The following is an 18814-nucleotide window of genomic DNA, read 5'->3' as shown; positions in this document are numbered from 1 at the left end:
TTTCTGGGAGATGAATTACTATTCTAGTTATTTTTCTTTTTGCTTAAATGTAAATGTAATCCTTGTGAGTAAGGTAACATAATTGGAAGTTTTAGCCAAATATGTTTCAAATTTTTAAGAGGCTCCTTTTTAGGCTTCAAATGTGAAAAAAGTAACTACTCATTGAACTTAAAATTTCCATAACACATACTTAGTAAGCTCTTATTAGTCGACTGTGGTAATCACTGAAGACCCAAAAATAAGTAAAGCATGAGCAGTCCTTTCTAAAACTTCCAGACTGAGACTATGAAAAAGGTTTGTGTAACCAATCACTGATAACCTGGGGAGGAACAAAGATTTCACATTGGAAATGTTGCTTGCACCTGCGTGCGTGTGCGCTCAGACGTGTCCAACTCTGCGACCCCATGGACTGTAGCCCGCCAGGCTCCTCTGTCCATGGAAGTTTCCAGGCAAGAACACTGAAGTGGGTTGCCATTTCCTCCTGCAGAGAATCTTCCCAGACCAGGAATCAAACCTACATTTCCTGCATTGGCAGGCAGATTCTTTACCACCAAGTCACCTGGGAAGCAGAAATGGTGCCTGAGTGGACTGACAATAAAAGTTAATGCTGGTCAGTCACGCAAGGAGAAATATTTTGTGTCTGCAGTGGCCTGCAGTTATGAAATAGCAGATGGGAAAAGGCAGGAGATTGGTGAGGCCGCACCTGGAGCAGTGGCTTTTAAGCTTTTGGATCATAACCTATAGAAAGAAATAGAATCAAAGAGTATGGCTGGTGTGCACTCACACACATGGACACACACAGACACGCATTGGAAACATATTCCACAAAATGATTCTGTGTGTCCCGCACAGGTTTTCTTATTATCCTCCACAATAAGAAAAAAATACTGGTGGAAAGCCACTAAATTCACTTCATATAACTCCACCGATAGGCCATGACTCAATGATTTAAAACTGTAAGGGGGAGGGGAGTGAGGTCCAGAAGAGCTTAATATGCCATGTAAAGGAGTTTGGAACCGCTGAAGGATTTTAAAGAGACAGACAATTTCTGCTAATGTGTGCCCATTTTTGTTTGACTGACTTACTACATCAGAGTGAAAGATGTAGCAGCTCCTGAGATGCTACGGGCGAACCAAAAGTCGGACTATAGTCGCTGTCTGATACTTATATTCCCGTCTTTGTGTCCAATATCAGGTATTTTAACATTAGTCCTCCAGAATTCTTGGGGGCTCTCATTAAGACTTCTAACTTTTTAACAGGCCCTTAATTGCATCTATATTTTTAGGATCTACACAGAATATTCAGAAGGGATGATACAGAGAGTCAGGAATTTGATCTTTATTAAGAAATGGAAGTTTTGCTGTTTACTAAGAGATCAGTCATAATTACCTGTTTCCATAAACCATAGGCATCCACAACCAGGTTTAGCTGGACCATTTTTTTCAAAGTGGTTTACAAAAGACTTTGAGCTAGTTAGTTATCTCTGTGTCTGTTTAGCTACTTAGAACCTCAGTCCATTAAAAGCGCAAGAGGCCCCTGCCACTGATTTTTCTCTCTGGACTGTGAGCCCAGTTTACAACTCCCAGTTCTTTAGGGACAGTGATGGGCCCCAGGAAGTCATATTTGTAACAGCCCTAGCAAACTAATATGTTAATTCAATGAAGAAAGGATAATCGTTCCCACCAAATGGTTCTGGAGAAACTGGTTATCCATATGGGTAAAAGAAAATGAAGCTTGACCCTTAACTTTACACCATGAAAAACAATTCAAAATGGATCATGGACCTAACATGGAGCTGGAACGATAAAACTTGCTGAAGAAAACATAAGAAAAAGATCCTTGTGACAGGGTTAATATCTGTAAAGTTCCTGGGATATGAAAAAACACTATCGTTAAGCCATGAAAACAAACTTCATCTTGTTCAGACAGACAGAGAAGCCTGTCCTTGCTAAGAGGATCCCAAGCTTAAGTCAGGGGTGAGGGAGGAGGAGGAGGAGAAATGAAATCTTGGAGACCCAATTTACAGCAAGAAGTAAAGTGGTGTTACTAAGAAGAATAAGCTTTCAGTATGGAATAGAACCCCCAGTGGCTGCATTTGAGAGTCTGGGAAAGTTCTGAGAGAACGGGAGCTGGCATTTGTTGCGTGATACAGCATGAGAAAGGGAAGGAGGGGAAGACAAACTGGGAAGATGGTTTTAAGTTTTCTTATATTTGAGTATAAGCCCATTTAGACAGTTTCCAGGCGTCTACGAAAGATCCAAATTGATTTTCAATTTCTAATGATGTGCTGAGATGGATCCAGGTTTATCCAGATCTATTAATTCTAAGTGAATATAATGGCACCTTCTCTGAAGCCCCGGAACACCTCCCTTGAAGTTTTAGTGTTTTACTGACATTATTACGGCATGCTATGTAGTAAAGTTGACCCTGCGTTTATCTATCTCCCTAACTAGCTTATAAACAGGCCCTTTGAGGGGAGCACTTGTGTCTTAATCTCATCTTCATGTCTTACTCGTATCCAGCTTCCAGTCACTCCGAGAATTACACCAAGCAGGTGTTCAAAGGGCTTTCCTGGTGGCTCAAACGGTAAAAAAAAAAAAAAAAAAAAAAAAAAAAAAAAAATCCTCCTTCAGTGCGGGAGACCTGGGTTTGATTCTTGGGTCGGGAAGATCCTCTGGAGGAGGGCATGGCAGCCCACTCCAGTATTCTTGCCTGGAGAATCCCATGGACGGAGGAGCCTGGCAGGCTGCAGTCTATGGGGTCACAAAGAGTCGGACACGACTGAGCGACTAAGCACAAGTACAGGTGTTAAAAAATTAGTGTGAAATGGATACATGAGCGATAGATGAACGGGATTGACCTTAAAAGGCAATGTCTTTAGCACTATCTATGAGAACACTGACTTCTCCGCCACCACTTGATGGATTCTGAGGGACTACCTCCGTCCTAGCCCTCACTTTATCTGTACCCAGCATCCGCACTATGCCAAGCACACAGGCATAGTGGAATAATAGTGGAACACAACAGGCCTTGGAATAATCACTGTATCCTCTGGAATGAGGATTTCAGTACATCAGGAATGGCAGAAAGCAAAACAATCCAAGGCCAAACACAAAGCAGCTGCCTGGGCCATGCTGCTGAACTGCTGCTGCTGCTGCTGCTGCTGCTGCTGCTAAGTCGCTTCAGTCGTGTCCGACTCTGCGCGACCCCATAGACGGCAGCCTAACGGGCTTCCCCATCCCTGGGATTCTCCAGGCAAGAACACTAGAGTAGGTTGCCACTTCCTTCTCCCATGCTGCTGTACTGGGTGAGTGGCAAAGCTCAGGAATCCCCAGGCGACCCCTGGGAACCGCGTGACCGCGGGCGCCTGCCTCTCCTCCGAGGCGGTAGGTGGCGCTGTGGGCCACCGCGGCCGCTGGGTCCGCGAGGCGCCGCTCTCTCAATGGGGTGGGGACTTGGCCGAGGGACCTGCTTCGGGGCCTCTTCGTTAGCCGCGCTGGCCTGGTCTCCCCGCTGAGGGCTGGCTTAGCTCTCAGTCCGGCACCATGGGGAAGCGGGACAATAGAGTGGTGAGTACCGGGCGGGGAAAACAGTGGGGCGAAGCGGGGCGCGGCGGCGGGAGAGCGGGACCGCTCGCCCTTCCCGGCTAGGCCTGAGAGTCAGCAGCGGCGCTCGGACCTTGAGATTGGAGACCCGGCTCCCCCCAAAGCGGGGCCGGCCCCGGACGCGCTTGCGCCGCGCACGCAGTTGGCGCCTGTGGGCCCCCCACTCCTTTCCCTCTTCTCTCTCGCCCCCCTTTTCTTTACATCCGGTCAGCCCTGCCGCACCTTCTGGCAGTGCTCTGTGGCATCCTTCTCCCCCGCATTTGGGCCAGCAGTGCCCACTGTGTAGAGCCGCCAAGGGTCCTCTGACCCCTCCTGTAAATAAGTGCGAAGTCTGAGGCCCGGGAAGGCGCCGGAACTCGCCCCCGCCACCCCGACCGGTATCGCCCGCCCCATCTCCGCCGCTCTCGCGCATTCGGGTGGGACGGAGGCGCGGAGGTCTGGGACGCTGTCCCTACACCCGGGGGCCTGCAGGGCGCCCGGTTCTAGAGGCAAGCGGGCTCCCTGGTTTAAGAACCAGGATCAAAGCCAAATGCTTTGATCCGGCCCCAGAGCCCACCACTACGCATGTGTGTCGCTCTGTCGTGTCCGACTCTTTTGTGTGTGCGTGCGCGTCGCTCTGTCGTGTCCGACTCTTCTGTGACCCTATGGACCACAGCCCGCCAGGCTCCTCTGTCCATGGGATTTTCCAGGCAAGAATACTGGAGTGGGTTGCCATTCCCTCCTCCAGGGGATCTTCCCAACACAGGGATCGAATCCGGGTCTCCTGCATTGCAGGCAGATGCTTTACCGTTTTAGCTACCTGGGAAGCCCACCTGGCACTTAGTAGGCCCCGAGAAGGAATAAATGGCTTGATGGTTGACTCTGGACTCAGACCCAGGCTGAAATGTCAGTTTTGGGCTCTCCGGAGTTGGATGACCTAGGATACGTCGCTGTTTTCATCTGTAAAGGGGGATCAGTGCAGCCCGTAACTTGGCAGAATAGTTGAGACCGCACAGGGCAAGGTGGGCGGGCGAATGTTTGGTCTTCAAGTTGTTACTCTGTAACAGAGATGAAAGAGATACAGAAGTAGCTAATAACAGAAAGTAAGAAATGGCTGATGAGAATGCGAGGTTCTGAGGTTCACCATTTTCACAGGCAGACGTGGGAGGAAGGCATTCTGGGTGTCCACTAGCTTGGTTTGGAAAGCCCAGGTTGTGAATTCGATTGCATGGGCCATAAACAAGGAATTTGCGATAAGCTTAAGTTACACTTGCTAGGCTTGGCCATGATAGAGTTTTAAACCAATGTGCAGCAAAAAAAAAAAAGAAAATGCTGTTGAAGTTAACGTACTAAATTTAATGAACTAGCTTTTTAAAAATTAAGCGATTAATTTCCTTTGCTGTTTGGGGGAGGGAGAGGTGCTCAAAGAGCTTTACTTCTCTGAAATACTTAATATGTTCAAAACTCTTATCTTAGTTTTATATAGTCTTCATAATCAAAGATGTCTAGGAACCACCGTGGTGAAGTTTGATTACAAGGTTGAGGAATGTTCTTTTTTCATGCCTTCCTTTCTGTAGGTCAGACCTTATGGTATTGATTCTCGTAGAGTTGAAATGGTGTTCTCATGGAACTTCCTTAGGCTTAAGGTATTGAGTGTTTTGGCTGTTTAATGACCTTAGGCCTTAAATGTTTAGAAATCACTGGACGTTGGGTACAGTTTTCATGCAAAAGCCTAACATGTTTTGTTTTACTGGCAGAAGGTGTTAGACATTTTTTTTAAAGCATTTGAAAAACTTTTCAAGTTAGTTTCATTTACTAGAGCATTTTTGACAACTCTGGGCTCTGCTGATTCCTTGGTATGTGTCTCAGCATAGGTAGTTCTGGTAACATTTTGTATGCACTTGAAAGATTATAGAAAGGGAAACAGAACATTAAGAGATAGAAGACACAGGTTACCCAATTCAGCCTCCTCGCTGCGGTGGAGGAGGTGGAACTATTAAAGTGTTAATCTCTCAGTCGTGTCCGACTTCTTTGCAACCCCATGGACTGTAGCCTGCCAGGCTCCTTTGTCCATGGAATTCTCCAGGCAGGAATACTGGAGTGGGTAGCCATTCCCTTCTCCAGGGGATCTTCCAACCCAGGGATTGAACCCAGGTCTCCAGCATTGCAGGCAGATTCTTTACCCTCTGAGCCACCAGGGAAACCCCCGAACTATTAAAACTGGGACTCCCCCCAAAAAACACCATGGGTCATCTGGCAACTCAGTTCAATACATCATAACTTTTGACTTTAAATAAAATAAACATTTGCATCTGAAAATAATGGCATTTTTTTCTTTTTACATTGATGATAAAAATCATGGTTTTAGAGATGACAGAACTGCTTTCTAAAAAAGCCATAAATTTCAGGTTGAAGTTTTTTTAAAAATAGGCTTTACTTTTTGGAGCTCTTTTGGTCTCAAGGCAATATTGGGCAGAAAGTACAGAGCGTTCCCATACGCTCCCTGCCCATAGACATGCTCTGCCTCCCCTATCTTCAACTCCCACACCTGAGCAGTATGTTTGTTACGGGCAATGAGCATACATTGGCACATCATTTTCATCTGAGGTCCTTAATTTAGGTTCAGTCCCCGGGTTGGAAGATTCGAGTTCCCTCTTGATATTGTACACTCTTTTTTATTGATTTATTTATTTATTTAGATATTGTACATTCTTAAGCAACTTTTTTTTCCCACTGAATATTTTAACCCTTGAGATTTGTAAAGCATGAAAGTGTTAGTTTCTCAGTCATATCCGACTCTTTGCAACCCCATGTGGCCCGCCAGGCTCCTTTGTCTGTGGAATTCTCCAGACAACAACACTGGAGTGGGCAGCCATTCCCTTCTCCAGAGGATCTTCCTGACCCAAGGATCGAACCTGGTCTCCCACATTGCAGAAGATTCTTTATACTGTCTGAGCCACTGGTTACCCTTTGTGCCCATTATTTTCCAGAAGTTTCTTTCCTGTTCTTTTCTGTTTTTACTAAAACAGATGTATCCTCTAGATAAAAATAGGTAATCAAAGTAACGAATGAAGTTCTGCACATTTTGTCCTCAACAACCACACTGCAGTTGCTCTTTTCCTAGCTGCCCACTTACGTATTCCCTTGAGCCTGTTTTGCCATCCTGACTTCCAAAAAACCAACCCGTTTTTCTGTTACCCAAGCTCATGGAACAGTTTGGAGCCACAGACAATTCTAGTTACATATAAGTATGGGTGTTTGATTTAAAAGGTCACAGTATTTAAAATGATTAAGTCATAGCCATTTTAAGAAATGGCACAATTTCTTTATTTTGATTTATACTCAGCCATTGTATATGCTATGTATAATGTGCTAATGTTAGAAGCATTATTTTTCACACTTAGGCATAGTAAGTGAAAAGAGCTTTACCTTTGTGAAATGGTTTTGGTTTTTAAAACCTTTTTGCTGTGCATCATAAAGAGGAGCACTGTTGCTTAATGATTATGAGCACAGACTCATGATCAAGTGTTTTGCAAGGAGTTTTTAAGATGCACTTCATAAGTATTACCATTGTAATTGAAATAAATAATGGAGCTATTTAGAGTGTACTTAAGCAGACTGGGCATAGAGTTTATCAAAAGCTTGAAAGTTAAGCTTTACATACTTAACTTATTACATACTCAGTAATAGCTCTTATAATTGTGCCATAACTTATCCATGATTGACATGGACTTTTAGCATATGAATGTACTATTTTATATTCCTCTGCAAAGTAAGCAGTAAGATAGTATGATACATACTTTGAAGATGCAGTTTCACAGTAGACATTAAATATATGCTAGAAAATTTAAAGGCTGTAAAACAGTAAATGTTGTGTTTAGATTATTTAAAACTACAGTGGAAAATTGCCTCTATACTAAGTCCTCTGCATACGAACCTTCAAGTTGCAAACTCTCAAAGATGCAAACACGCTTTTGCATGTATAGCCACGTAAGTTAGTTCGCCTGTCTGGCGTATGTTGTCATGTATGTGCATCCTCTTCAAGTGGTTGTGCTTTTGTGTACTGTACAGTAGAATGCAGTAGCACGGTGTGTTTATGGCAAGTCCTGAATGTCCAGAAGCAAATAAAAGCGGTGGTGATGCAGCTGTTACTACTGTACTCTTGGAGGTCACGTGCTATAATATTAAAAAATGTTTTCTTGGGACTTCCCTGGTGATCCAGTGGTTGGGAATCTGCTCTCTAGTACAGGGGATGTGGGTCTGATCCCTGGTCAGGGAACTAGGATCCCACCTGCCATGGGGCAACTGAGCCTGCGCACCACGACTAGAGACCTCGTAACTAAGACCCAGTTTGCATGGCACAGCACAATCTGATTGAGAAATGGTTCGTTGTTGCACAAAAGGTGACACTTCAGAATGACAGCCGTTTTGATTTGTGGGCAGCTCATGAAGTACTGACTTGCCGAGCTTTTTCATCTTTCCAGTTCACTTCAAATGCCAAATACAGAATGGTTGCAACTATAGAATGGTTGCAGTTGAGTTCTTAGGCAACTTCTCATGTAATTGTAAGAGGATCAGCTTCGATGATTGCTCTCAGATGGTCATTGCAGACTTCCAATGACTGGCCACTGTGCTCCTTATCTTCAAGGCTTTTCTTGTTTCCTTTGCAAAACTTCTTGAACTACCACTGCTTTGTACATTTCAATAGCAGTTCTTGGGCCAAATGCATTGTTGGTATTGGGAGTTGTCTCCACTCGTTTACGGCCCATTTTAAACTCTAACAGGAAAATCCACTCAAATTTGCTTTTTGTCTAACATCATTTCCATAGTCCAAAGTAAATATAAAATAAACAAGTAATAAGTCATTAGCAAAAAACCGTAAAGTGAGAAATGTGCATTAAAATTATGTATAACATGACCACATTTATTATGACTGTATTCCAATGTCAAACGGCAAATTTCAACAATGCAAAAACTGCAGTTACCTTTGCACCAAGCTGGTATTTCATTTGGGGAATATAGTGTATTTGATGAATCTCAGGTTGATGGCTCTTTGGGTATTTTCAGTTTTTCCTCTTTTGGTGATATAGTTTTAACATCCGTGTATATATTTATAACTTTGAAAATAAAGTTTTTACAGTTTCAAACTTAAAATGGTTTATCATTAAGTACTGCTAAAATTATGACATGATACCTAAGAAGTAAGAAGGTGATAGATACTGTACTCCTGGTTTAAAGTGATGATCTTAGTTTGTACATTACACTTTTGATTGTTAAGATGGTCAGTGTCATTGGTTGGGCCAACAACTGCTCTGTTGTGGCCTTTGTTGGTTGTCATTTCCACATAAACTGATTAAAAATCTCAGTAGAGACAGTTGAGTGAAATTTGAGGGCATAACATTTGATATTAAAAATATGACTTTTATGCCTCAGTCTTCAACATTGCATTGACAGCCACATGTAGCCCCCATCCTGTAATTGTCTCTGACCTTAGGAACTCTAGCTGTAAGAAAATTATATTAAAGGTTTAACTGTTTTCATCTCAAGTAATTAGGCAGTATCCAGTTGAATGGAAATAATTCTCGGTATGTGTTGTTTATAATGATTGTGTATTGTTTACTCTGCCAGAGAAATCTAGATGTATATAACTTACATTTGTTATGAAGGTGGAAATTTTGTCATTTTTAAAGATTTTAAGTAAAATGCAATAGATGAAAGTCCCTTTTCACTTTTCTGTGGAACGTTAAGTACTAAGTTTCAGGCCTTAAAATCAATCTTTGTGATAGTCATTTTCAACCAAAGTTCTTTTTATTTAAAGAGTAGAAAATGGAGAAGGAAATGGCAGCTCACGCCAGCATTCTTGCCTGGGAAACCCCATGGACAGAAGAGCCTGGCGGGCTACAGTCCACGGGGTGTAGAGAGTCAGACACGACTCGGCAACTCAAGGGCAGCAGCATGGGCTTGGCGGTTTCTGTTCTGAGCGCTGTAGGGAGCTAAATGGTTAAAAGCGTAATTTGTGATAAAATAAAAAGTGGAAGAGTATTTTAATAAATGTTTGTTGACTTGAATTAAGTTGGAAAACTTAATCATAGGATCAAGAAATTGAGACTGAATTAAAGACTAGATTTTGTATCTGTTCTAAAGTGAATTCTAATAAAACAGTGTCTGCTAGACACTGTCATTAACAAATATTCTGCTTTATTTTGTCTCAGTATGTTTTTGGGCAAAGTGTATAAAAATATGTATTTCTGCTCTAGTAAGTGTAGTTTACAGAGCATAATATCATCATAATTTTGTGGGTTTTTATTGTACAGAAATATATATAACATAAAGTTCACCATTTTAAGCATTTTTAAGGGTATAGTTCATTAGGTACATGTGTTATACAGCTATCACCACTGTCCATTTCCAGAAGTTTTTCATTATCTCAAACAAGAAGCTTTGTACCCATTCCACCACTCTCAGCCCCTGGTAAACTCCCTTTTTTGTCTCTGAGTTCACTTATTCTAGGTACCCCAAATAAGTTGAATCATATAATATTTGTCCTTTGGTGTCAGCTTTATTTCACTTAGTATGCTTCCAAGGTTCATCTGTGTTGTAGCATGTATCAGAATTTCACTCTTTTCTGAGGCTGAATAATATTCCATTGTATGTACTGAATTGGCCAAAATGTTCATCTGGATTTTCCTGTAAGATGGTATGGAAAAACCCAGACAAACTTTTTGACCAACCCAATACGTGGTACATTTCGCTTATCCGTTCATCCATGGGTGGATGTGTGGACTGTTCCCACCTTTTGGCTGTTGTGAATAGCGCTGCTGTGAACGTGGGTATACGTGTATCTGTTTGAGCCCCTCCTTTCAGTTCTTGGATCCTGAATCATATGGCAATTCTGTGTTTAACTTTTTGAGGAATCGTCAAACTTTTCCAAAACAGCCGCACCATTTTTTATTCTCATCTGCAGTGCTTAACGGTTCCAATTTCTTCACATCCTTGATGACACTTTTTATTTTCTGTTTTGGACAGTAGCCATTCAACTGGTGTGAGATGATGTCTCGTTGTTTTGATTTGCATTTCCCTCGTGACTAGCAACTCCAGGAGATAAGGGAAGACAGAGGAGCTTGGCATGCTTGGTTTCAGGGAGTCGACAACAATGACAAGTAACAGCGAACATCTTTTCATGTGCATACTGGACATTTGTTTATCTTCTTTGAAGAAATGTCTAAAGTCCTTTGCACATTTTTGAATGGGGTTTTGGGGTTTTTTGTTGTTGAGTTGTAGGATTTATTCATTCTGCATGTTAAACCTTGTCAGATATATGATTTGCAAATATTTTCTTCCATTCTGTGGATTGTCTTTTCAGTCTTTTGATAGTATTCTTTGATGCACAAATGTTTTTAATTTTGCTGAACTCTTGTTTATTTTTTCTTTTGGCGCCTTGCATAATTTAATTTTTGATAGTTAACAATCTGTGTATAAAATTGCTATCAGGATGGCACAGTATTTCCTGAGATAAAAGATAAAGTAGAATAAGCAATGAACTTAGTGTTAGGTCTTCCATCTTTGAAACCAAGTTTCTTCATTTGCCATTGAGAATAGTATTACTACCCTTAGAGCTTTATTGGGCTTTTGGAGAAAGTACTACAAAGCCACCTCAGAGTTAAAGAAGAGGTATCAATATTATTTTCATCAAATTTCTGATGGAGATAACATTTTCTGTGAAATAGTGGTATTACTTATCTCCCAAACCTCTGAGGCTTAATGTTGTTCAGTTGCTAAGTTGTGTCCAACTCTTTGCGACCCCATGAATTACAGCGCTCCAGGCTTCCCTGTCCTTTACTATCTCCCTGGCTTGCTTAAACTCATGTCCATTGAGTCAGTCATCCAACCATCTCATCCTCAGTTGCCCCCTTCTCCTCTTGCCCTCAGTCTTTCCCAGGGGAAATCAGGGCCTTTTCTAATGAGTCAGTTCTTCACATCAGGTGGCCAAAATATTGGAGCTTCAGTTTCAGCACCAGTCCTTCCAATGAATATTCAGGACTGATTTCCTTTAGGATGGACTGGTTGGATCCCCTTGCAGTCTAAGGGACCCTCAAGAGTCTTCTCCAACACCACAGTTCAAAAGCATCAATTCTTCGGCCATCATCCTTTATAGTCCAACTCTCACATCCATACTTGACTACTGGAAAAACCATAGCTTTGACTATATGGACTTTTGTTGGCAAAGTGATACCTCTGCTTTCTAATACACCGTCTAGGCTGGTCATAGCTGTTTTTCAAAGGAACATGCGACTTTTTAATTTCATGGCTGCAGTCACCATCCACATTCATTTTGGAGACCAAGAAAATGAAATCTGTCACTGTTTCCATATTTCCTCCATCCATTTGCCATGAAGTGATGGGACCACATGCCATGATCTTCATTTTCTGAATGTTGAGTTTTAAGACAGCTTTTTCTCTGTCCTCTTTCACCTTCATCAAGAGGCTCTTTAGTTCTTCTTCGCTTTCTGCTGTAAGGGTGGTGTCATTTGCATTTCTGTGGTTACTGATATTTCTCCCAGCAGTCTTGATTCCAGCCTGTGCTTCATCCAGCCCAGCGTTTCTCATGATGTACTCTACATATAAGTTAAATAAGCAGAGTGACAGTATGCAGCCTTGACGTTCTCCTTTCCCAATTTTGAACCAGTTGGTTATTCCATGTCCAGTTCTAACCGTTGCTTCTTGACCTGCATACAGATTTCCCAGGAGGCAGGTAAGTTCATCTGGTATTCCCATCTCTTTAAGAATTTTCCACAGTTTGTGGAATCTACACTTTGACTGTGACCTACACAGTCAAAGCCTTTATCATAGTCAGTGAAGCAGAAGTAGATGTTTTTCTGGAATTCTCTAGTTTTTTCTGTGATCCAGCAGATGTTGGCAATTTGATGTCCTATTCCTGTGCTTTTTCTAAATCCAGCTTGTACATCTGAAAGTTCTTGGGTCCCCTGTTGACGCCTTGCTTGACGGATTTTGAGCATTATTTTGCTAGCGTGTGAAATGAGTACAACTGTGTGGGAGGTTGAACTCAATTCTTTGACTTAGTTTGACCTAGTATGCGTTTATAGTAAAGATTGCTTTATGAGTAAGAAAATGATTATTTTAATGGAGTTAATTTTTGTTTTTTTTTCCTCAAGGCCTATATGAACCCAATAGCAATGGCCAGATCAAGGGGTCCAATCCAGTCTTCAGGTCCAACGATCCAAGATTATTTGAATCGACCAAGGCCTACCTGGTATTTGTGAAACAATTTACCTATATAAATATATATAAGGTTTTCATAAATGTTTTAAAAGTCATTTTACAGCTTCTACTGATTGCCAAGCAGTTGCTGGATGCATCATTGTTTGAAGTAGTATTTAATATGTGCTTACTTTTGAACGTATAAAGCACATGCATGAATGTAAAGCAAGCATTTAGGAACCCACCACCTAGTACAGCTAAAGCTGAAGCACTGCCAGAGAATCTTGCATACCAAAAACATCCCTGGCTCCTAAAAGAGACCTTAACCTTGCAGTATTCCAAGCTATTTAAAATGGTAGGTTTGAATAATTTAACCTTTGAGGTGTAACCTTAAGTGTTGAGAAAGAAAATGTTAGGCCTTGTTTCTGGTTTTATCTGCTGGCTTTACAATGTGTTAAGATTTCCCATTGTCTAAGTTGTGTGTTAAAGTTTGTTGTTTTGCCCTCGTTGAGTGGCTCTGATCTTTGCTAAATAAAGCGTCGTAGCTCTAACATTATTATTTTTCAGTATGTCTTATTATTAAATACCCATACTCCTGAAGTGACATAAGAGAAGATTCAGAGCTGTTAGCTTTTTATTCCTTCTAAGGGCCCCCGAGAGCTGGGCAGCTAGAGTTGAAACTTGTGCTTACACACCGGAAGGAACCCTTAAATAGGAAGTAAGCTGTGTCTGCCCCTTCATCAGTGCTGCTGTTTATTGTTGCAGCATACAGGGAAATAAATTATTGCAAAACAAAGTGTATTTTATCTTTTAAGATTGGGGAGAAGGGATGAGTACTTTTTTTTTTTTTTTGAGAGGGGAAAGGGGAAGTGCCTGAGCTAGTGGATTACATATGTGGTCAGCCATTGCCAAGACAACCCTCAGGTTGGGTAATTGCTAGAAGGATTCACAGATAGTTGTGCTCATGGGCAAGATTTATCATAGTGGGAGGATACCAGGCACAGTCAGCAGAGGAGAAAGGCACCTGGGGAGAAGTCCAGGGGAGATTGGGGCAGCTTCTGGCACTGCTTCTGCGGAGTCATACGGGATGCTGCCTTTAATTCCCCCAGCAGTGAGTTGTGATAACACGTGTGAGATGTGGCCAGCTAGTGTGATTCAGTATGTCCAGCTTTTTTATTGGAGATTGATCAGCCTCTGCCTATCAGCTGCCAAAATTTCAGACTTCCAGAAGGAATGCAGATGTTCATATAAACTATCGTGTGTGTATAGATAGGCATAGTGAGCACTCTTCTCAGGGGACAGTGCCAAGATCTAAGTGTCCAGATACCAGCCAGGGCCACTCTTTCTTGTAAGCAGGTACATTATAAACTGGGTGACTTAGTAGTAGACTATAGAAGTTCAGTCACACAGGCCTTAACTCACCCTAACACTGCAGCTGCCAGCCTTGTGACCTTCCCTAAGCTGCAGCCTCTTTCTCTCCCATATAATGGGAGTAATAAAGCTACCTTTTCTCACGGGATTGTTGTGAGGATGAAAGGAAGATGTATTTAAAACAGTACCTGTTGTGAGCATGTGCGCTCACTTGCTGAGTCATTTCCAACTCCCTGTGACCCCGTGGACTGTAGCCCACCAGGCTCCTCTGTCTATGGGAGACTCCATTCAGGAATACTTCAGTGGCTTACCATTTCCTCCAGGGCATCTTCCCAACCCAGGGATTGAACCTGTTTATATAAACTTATAGATATATAAATTTAAATAAATATAAATTTATATAAAATATTAGTTCTTATAAACCCATGTTCTGGAGAGGAATGATTATGTTATCTAATAGGATTTATTATGATAATTAATATACAAGGACATGAGCAAAGAAATTTTAAATGTAGCAACACTGGAGCTGGAATGGAGGCGTATTAGGATATTTAAAAATTATGAAATTTTTGTTGTTTGTCAGCATCCATCTCTAATTTGAATTGCTTGAAAATTTATTGTACACTCTATTTTTTAAGGGAAGAACTGAAAGAACAACTAGAAAAGAAAAAGAAAGGCTCCAAGGCATTGGCTGAATTTGAAGAAAAAATGAATGAGGTTTGTAAATTGTGCCTTTAGAAAAAGAGACTAATCTTTTTTTTTTTTTTAAATAAAAAATGAGATAATTTTTAATAAGCCAAGAGTTTGGGCCTAGCTCTTTAAGGGGGCTCTGTATTTTAGAAATGTTTTTGTTACATTGAATATGGTTTGTATTTAAATATTTGACGTCTTTAAAAAAGAGAAAAAACATCTTACGGTAATTTAAATCATCTTAAGTCTTCTAAATGTTAGGTTCTTCCCTTCTCTCCCCTAGTCCCCAGGCCCCCATCTTACCCTGAGATTTCCACAATGATGTTTGCTTGTTTTGATTACAAATCTACATGTAGTATTTCAGCCACAGTATAGATTAATTGAACTTTTATTGTCTGGAAAGAGAATTTAACCACCTTTCTTAAAAAGAAAAAACTTCTCAGTTTCAGTAATAACAACCTACTCCTCCTTTCAGTATACAGTGTGGAATTTCCACTTCATAATATCCTCTTGGAAAAGAGCTCGGTAGAGGCTCCTTTGGTGACAGGGAAGAGGATTCTTAAACCTGCAGCATCTTTTGACTGTAATTAGAGGCTGAGATGGGAGCAAGATAGTAGAGGATGGAAGGAAGGAAGTAGTTGTCTGTACATTTCAGTATAAAAGGAGAAGGGGGCAACAGGATGAGATGGTTGGATGGCATCACTGACTCAATGGACGTGAGTTTGAGCAAACTCAGGGAGATAATAAAGGACAGGGAAGCCTGGCGTGCTGCAGTTCATGGGGTCGCAAAGAGTCGGACACAACTTAGCGACTGAACAACAAAGGACAACAACATTTAGATATATTAGGAGGGGAGAGGTGACTTCTGATGTGTTTATAATTTTTCTGCAGAACTGGAAGAAAGAACTAGAAAAACACAGGGAGAAATTGTTAAGTGGAAGTGAGAGCTCATCCAAAAAAAGACAGGTAGTGCCATTTTTATTTTATTGCTACTCTTAGTCTCAGAGTTGGGTTTACATAATACTGCTGTGTACTGCTGTTAATAGGTCCATTGGAAAACACTACCTTATTTAGATTTGTACTTGTATTTTTTGCTTTTAGAGAAAGAAAAAAGAAAAGAAGAAATCTGGTAGGGTGAGCAAAAGTTTTCCATTTTTCTAAATGTTATAATCAAGAGCCTACAGAACAAAAAGTAAGAGTAATTGATACAACCTGTATGCTAACTCTAGCTAAGTCAGAGTCTGGAGGTCCTTTGGTAGTTATGGGTGGGTTTGTTCTGTTAGTGATAATAAAAGGAAGATGCTGACCTGCTTATAACTTAGTGACTCCTTCACCACAATTAAAGAGGGAAAATTGACCACATCTTTTGTTACTTTGGGGGGGGATGGGGGGCAGGGGGTGAAATTTGACATTTAATATTTAAGTCATATGGCATCCGTTTCTCAGAAACTAGATTGATCTCATTAAGTATTTGAGAGACTTAGTAAAAGAAAAGTTCCTGCATCTCACAAGCTTTAATTGTTTTGTGCTTGGTCAAGTATTCATCTTCTTCTTCATCAAGCTCTGATTCTTCCAGCAGTTCTTCAGATTCTGAAGATGAGGTAATGTTTGCTGTCGTGATGAAATATGAAATACATGAAATAGCATCTCTGATATCTTTCATAACAAGGGGAAACCTATTATGAAGAATCTGTTGGAAATGTTTACTTCCAAGTTTTGATTGATTATCTCTGAGAGCACTGACGTGAATAAATAACTAGCTACTTAAATATTGGTAAATGTATTTTTTAGATTCCTAAATTTGTCTTGTTCGTTTAAGAATGTTAGTAGAAGAAATGGATTTAAAAATCAGAAAGTCCATTTTAGCTAAGAATTACATGTGACTCAAATCACTTAACGTTTTTTAATTTTTAAAAAAGTGATGTATGTTATATTTTAAATATTTTTAAATAAAACATTTACAAGCTGATATTTTCATTAAGTTTTGTTCATTGATACAGTTTTGATGTCAATTAAATGCAATGAATATATGCAACGAAACAAAGCAAATTATTTATGTTTCATGTAGGATAAGAGACAAGGAAAAAGGAAAAAGAAAAAGAAGAGTCGTTCACATAAATCTTCTGAAAGTTCCATGTCAGAAACTGAATCAGACAATAAGGTAAACTGTTTAAATGAGCAATGTTTTGGATAGCAGACATTTAATTAGATTTTTCTTTTAGTTCTTAAATAGTTCTCTCTTAAATAGAACTATCTTAAATAGTTCTCAGTGTTGAAATGATACTGTTTTTTGTACTTAGATGCTCTGTGCCACTTAATTGATGCACTTAATATTGTCCATAGGGCATTTAATTGTTCTCTAAATGCTCTGACATACAGGTCTCCGTGTCTCAAAATTTTCATGGTAACTTTATGATAAACATGGCTGACATTGTTTTTCCCATCTTCATAAACCATTTATAGTGCAGATAAAAAGCATCTTGCTTAAATTCATACAAATAGTATTAGAATTGGAAGTTGAATCTGTCTTCTGATATCTGATCCAGTGTCCTTTTTATGGTACTATACCTCATCTGTTCTGTACTATCCAGAATTATCAGGTACAGTTAACTTTCAAACATTAGTGGTCATAAGAAATACATGCAGGTTATAGTAAAAATGTAGATTTCTGGGCCCCATTTCCACAGTCTGATTTAGTGAGGCTGATTAGGATCAGAAGTCTACATTTTTAACAAATAGTCTCTGTGATTCTGACATGGTGTTTTACAGTTTGACAAGCACTGTCCTGGGGGTCAAGGAGAACAAAACCACTAAATGGTTTATAGAGGATATCTACTTGACCTACTGAGATTTCTTCTGATAAAATTCCTGGCGTCTAGAAAGTACTCAGTAGATGGTAGTTTGTTCTTAAAGCAGAAGAGCCAGTTTAATGATACTGATAGCTAACGTTTATTGGATGCCTGCTATGTATTAGGCCTAGTTCTAAGCACTTGACTTTTAATTCAGTCCTCTCAGCAACTCTATGAAGTAGATACCTGTTTATCCCTTTTGATGGATAATGAAGGCTCAGAGAGGTTAATAGCTAGCTCAGAGGGTTTCAAAAGTAGAAATTCTTGCCTGGAAGTAAATTTCTTTCCATCATAATCACCTTTTTGATATTTTTGTTCATTATGGTATAATGCTCTATCTTTCACATGTAAAATTAATATACATATATGTTTGTTTAGGATAGTTTAAAAAAGAAAAAGAAGTCAAAAGATGCAACTGAGAAAGAAAAGGTAATGTATATTTTATGTTGCCTTTTTTATATTTATATATATGTTTAATATTATTTATTCATTTTTAACTGCGCTGGGTCTTCATTGTTTTGTGCGGATTTTCTCTAGTTGCAGCGAGTGGAAGCTACTCTTTGTTGCACTGCATGGACTTCTCATTGCCGTTGCTTCACTTGTTACAGGCTCTGAGGCATGCAGGCTTCAGAAGTTGTGGCGCACAGGATCAGTAATTATAGTACTTGGGCTTAGTTGCTCTGTGGCATGTGGAATGTTCCCGGACCAGGGATTGAACCCATGTCCCTCGCACTGACAGGTGTATTCTTCCCACTGAGCCACCAGGGAAATCCCTACATTGTTTTAATTTAAGATTCTTCATTTCCTTTAAGAATAGTTTCAAGCAATCAACAATAAAGCATTCCCTTTTTAACTTAAGAGATTTCTTTTGCTTATTGGGTTCGTTATTGAAGGTAAAAGATCAGAAGAGTATTCCTGCAGAGAATTTGTGTAGATGTAATGTATTATCTCAAAATTGAAATAATGAAGTTTTAAACATTCCATTTGTTTCCTCACTTCATTTTAAAGAAGGTCCTTTTAATGAAAGAACATGGATTTCTGTGTCAAATTGAGTATACCATAGATAATTTGAAAAATGTTTTTTCTACTGTAAGTAGATGT

General features: G+C 40.3%; 1 protein-coding gene across 1 annotated transcript in view; it reads left to right on the top strand.

Moving 5' to 3' along the window:
• Window positions 1-3413: 3413 nt before the first annotated feature.
• FAM133B (family with sequence similarity 133 member B) overlaps window positions 3414-18814 on the top strand; it is a 27966-nt gene continuing 12565 nt past the window's right edge. Inside the window, exons 1-8 of the mRNA XM_006078344.3 lie at window positions 3414-3569; window positions 12758-12855; window positions 14813-14891; window positions 15756-15830; window positions 15966-15998; window positions 16403-16465; window positions 16933-17025; window positions 18092-18142. Of these exons, the coding sequence (XP_006078406.2) occupies window positions 3546-3569; window positions 12758-12855; window positions 14813-14891; window positions 15756-15830; window positions 15966-15998; window positions 16403-16465; window positions 16933-17025; window positions 18092-18142 (516 nt within the window). The 5' untranslated portion in view covers window positions 3414-3545. The remainder of the gene's footprint in view (window positions 3570-12757; window positions 12856-14812; window positions 14892-15755; window positions 15831-15965; window positions 15999-16402; window positions 16466-16932; window positions 17026-18091; window positions 18143-18814) is intronic.

This window comes from Bubalus bubalis, chromosome 8, assembly GCF_019923935.1.
Source record: "Bubalus bubalis isolate 160015118507 breed Murrah chromosome 8, NDDB_SH_1, whole genome shotgun sequence".
Classification (NCBI taxonomy): domain Eukaryota; kingdom Metazoa; phylum Chordata; class Mammalia; order Artiodactyla; family Bovidae; genus Bubalus; species Bubalus bubalis.
Note: the sequence above shows the minus strand (reverse complement) of the source record. Positions and strands in the feature narration are given on the sequence as shown.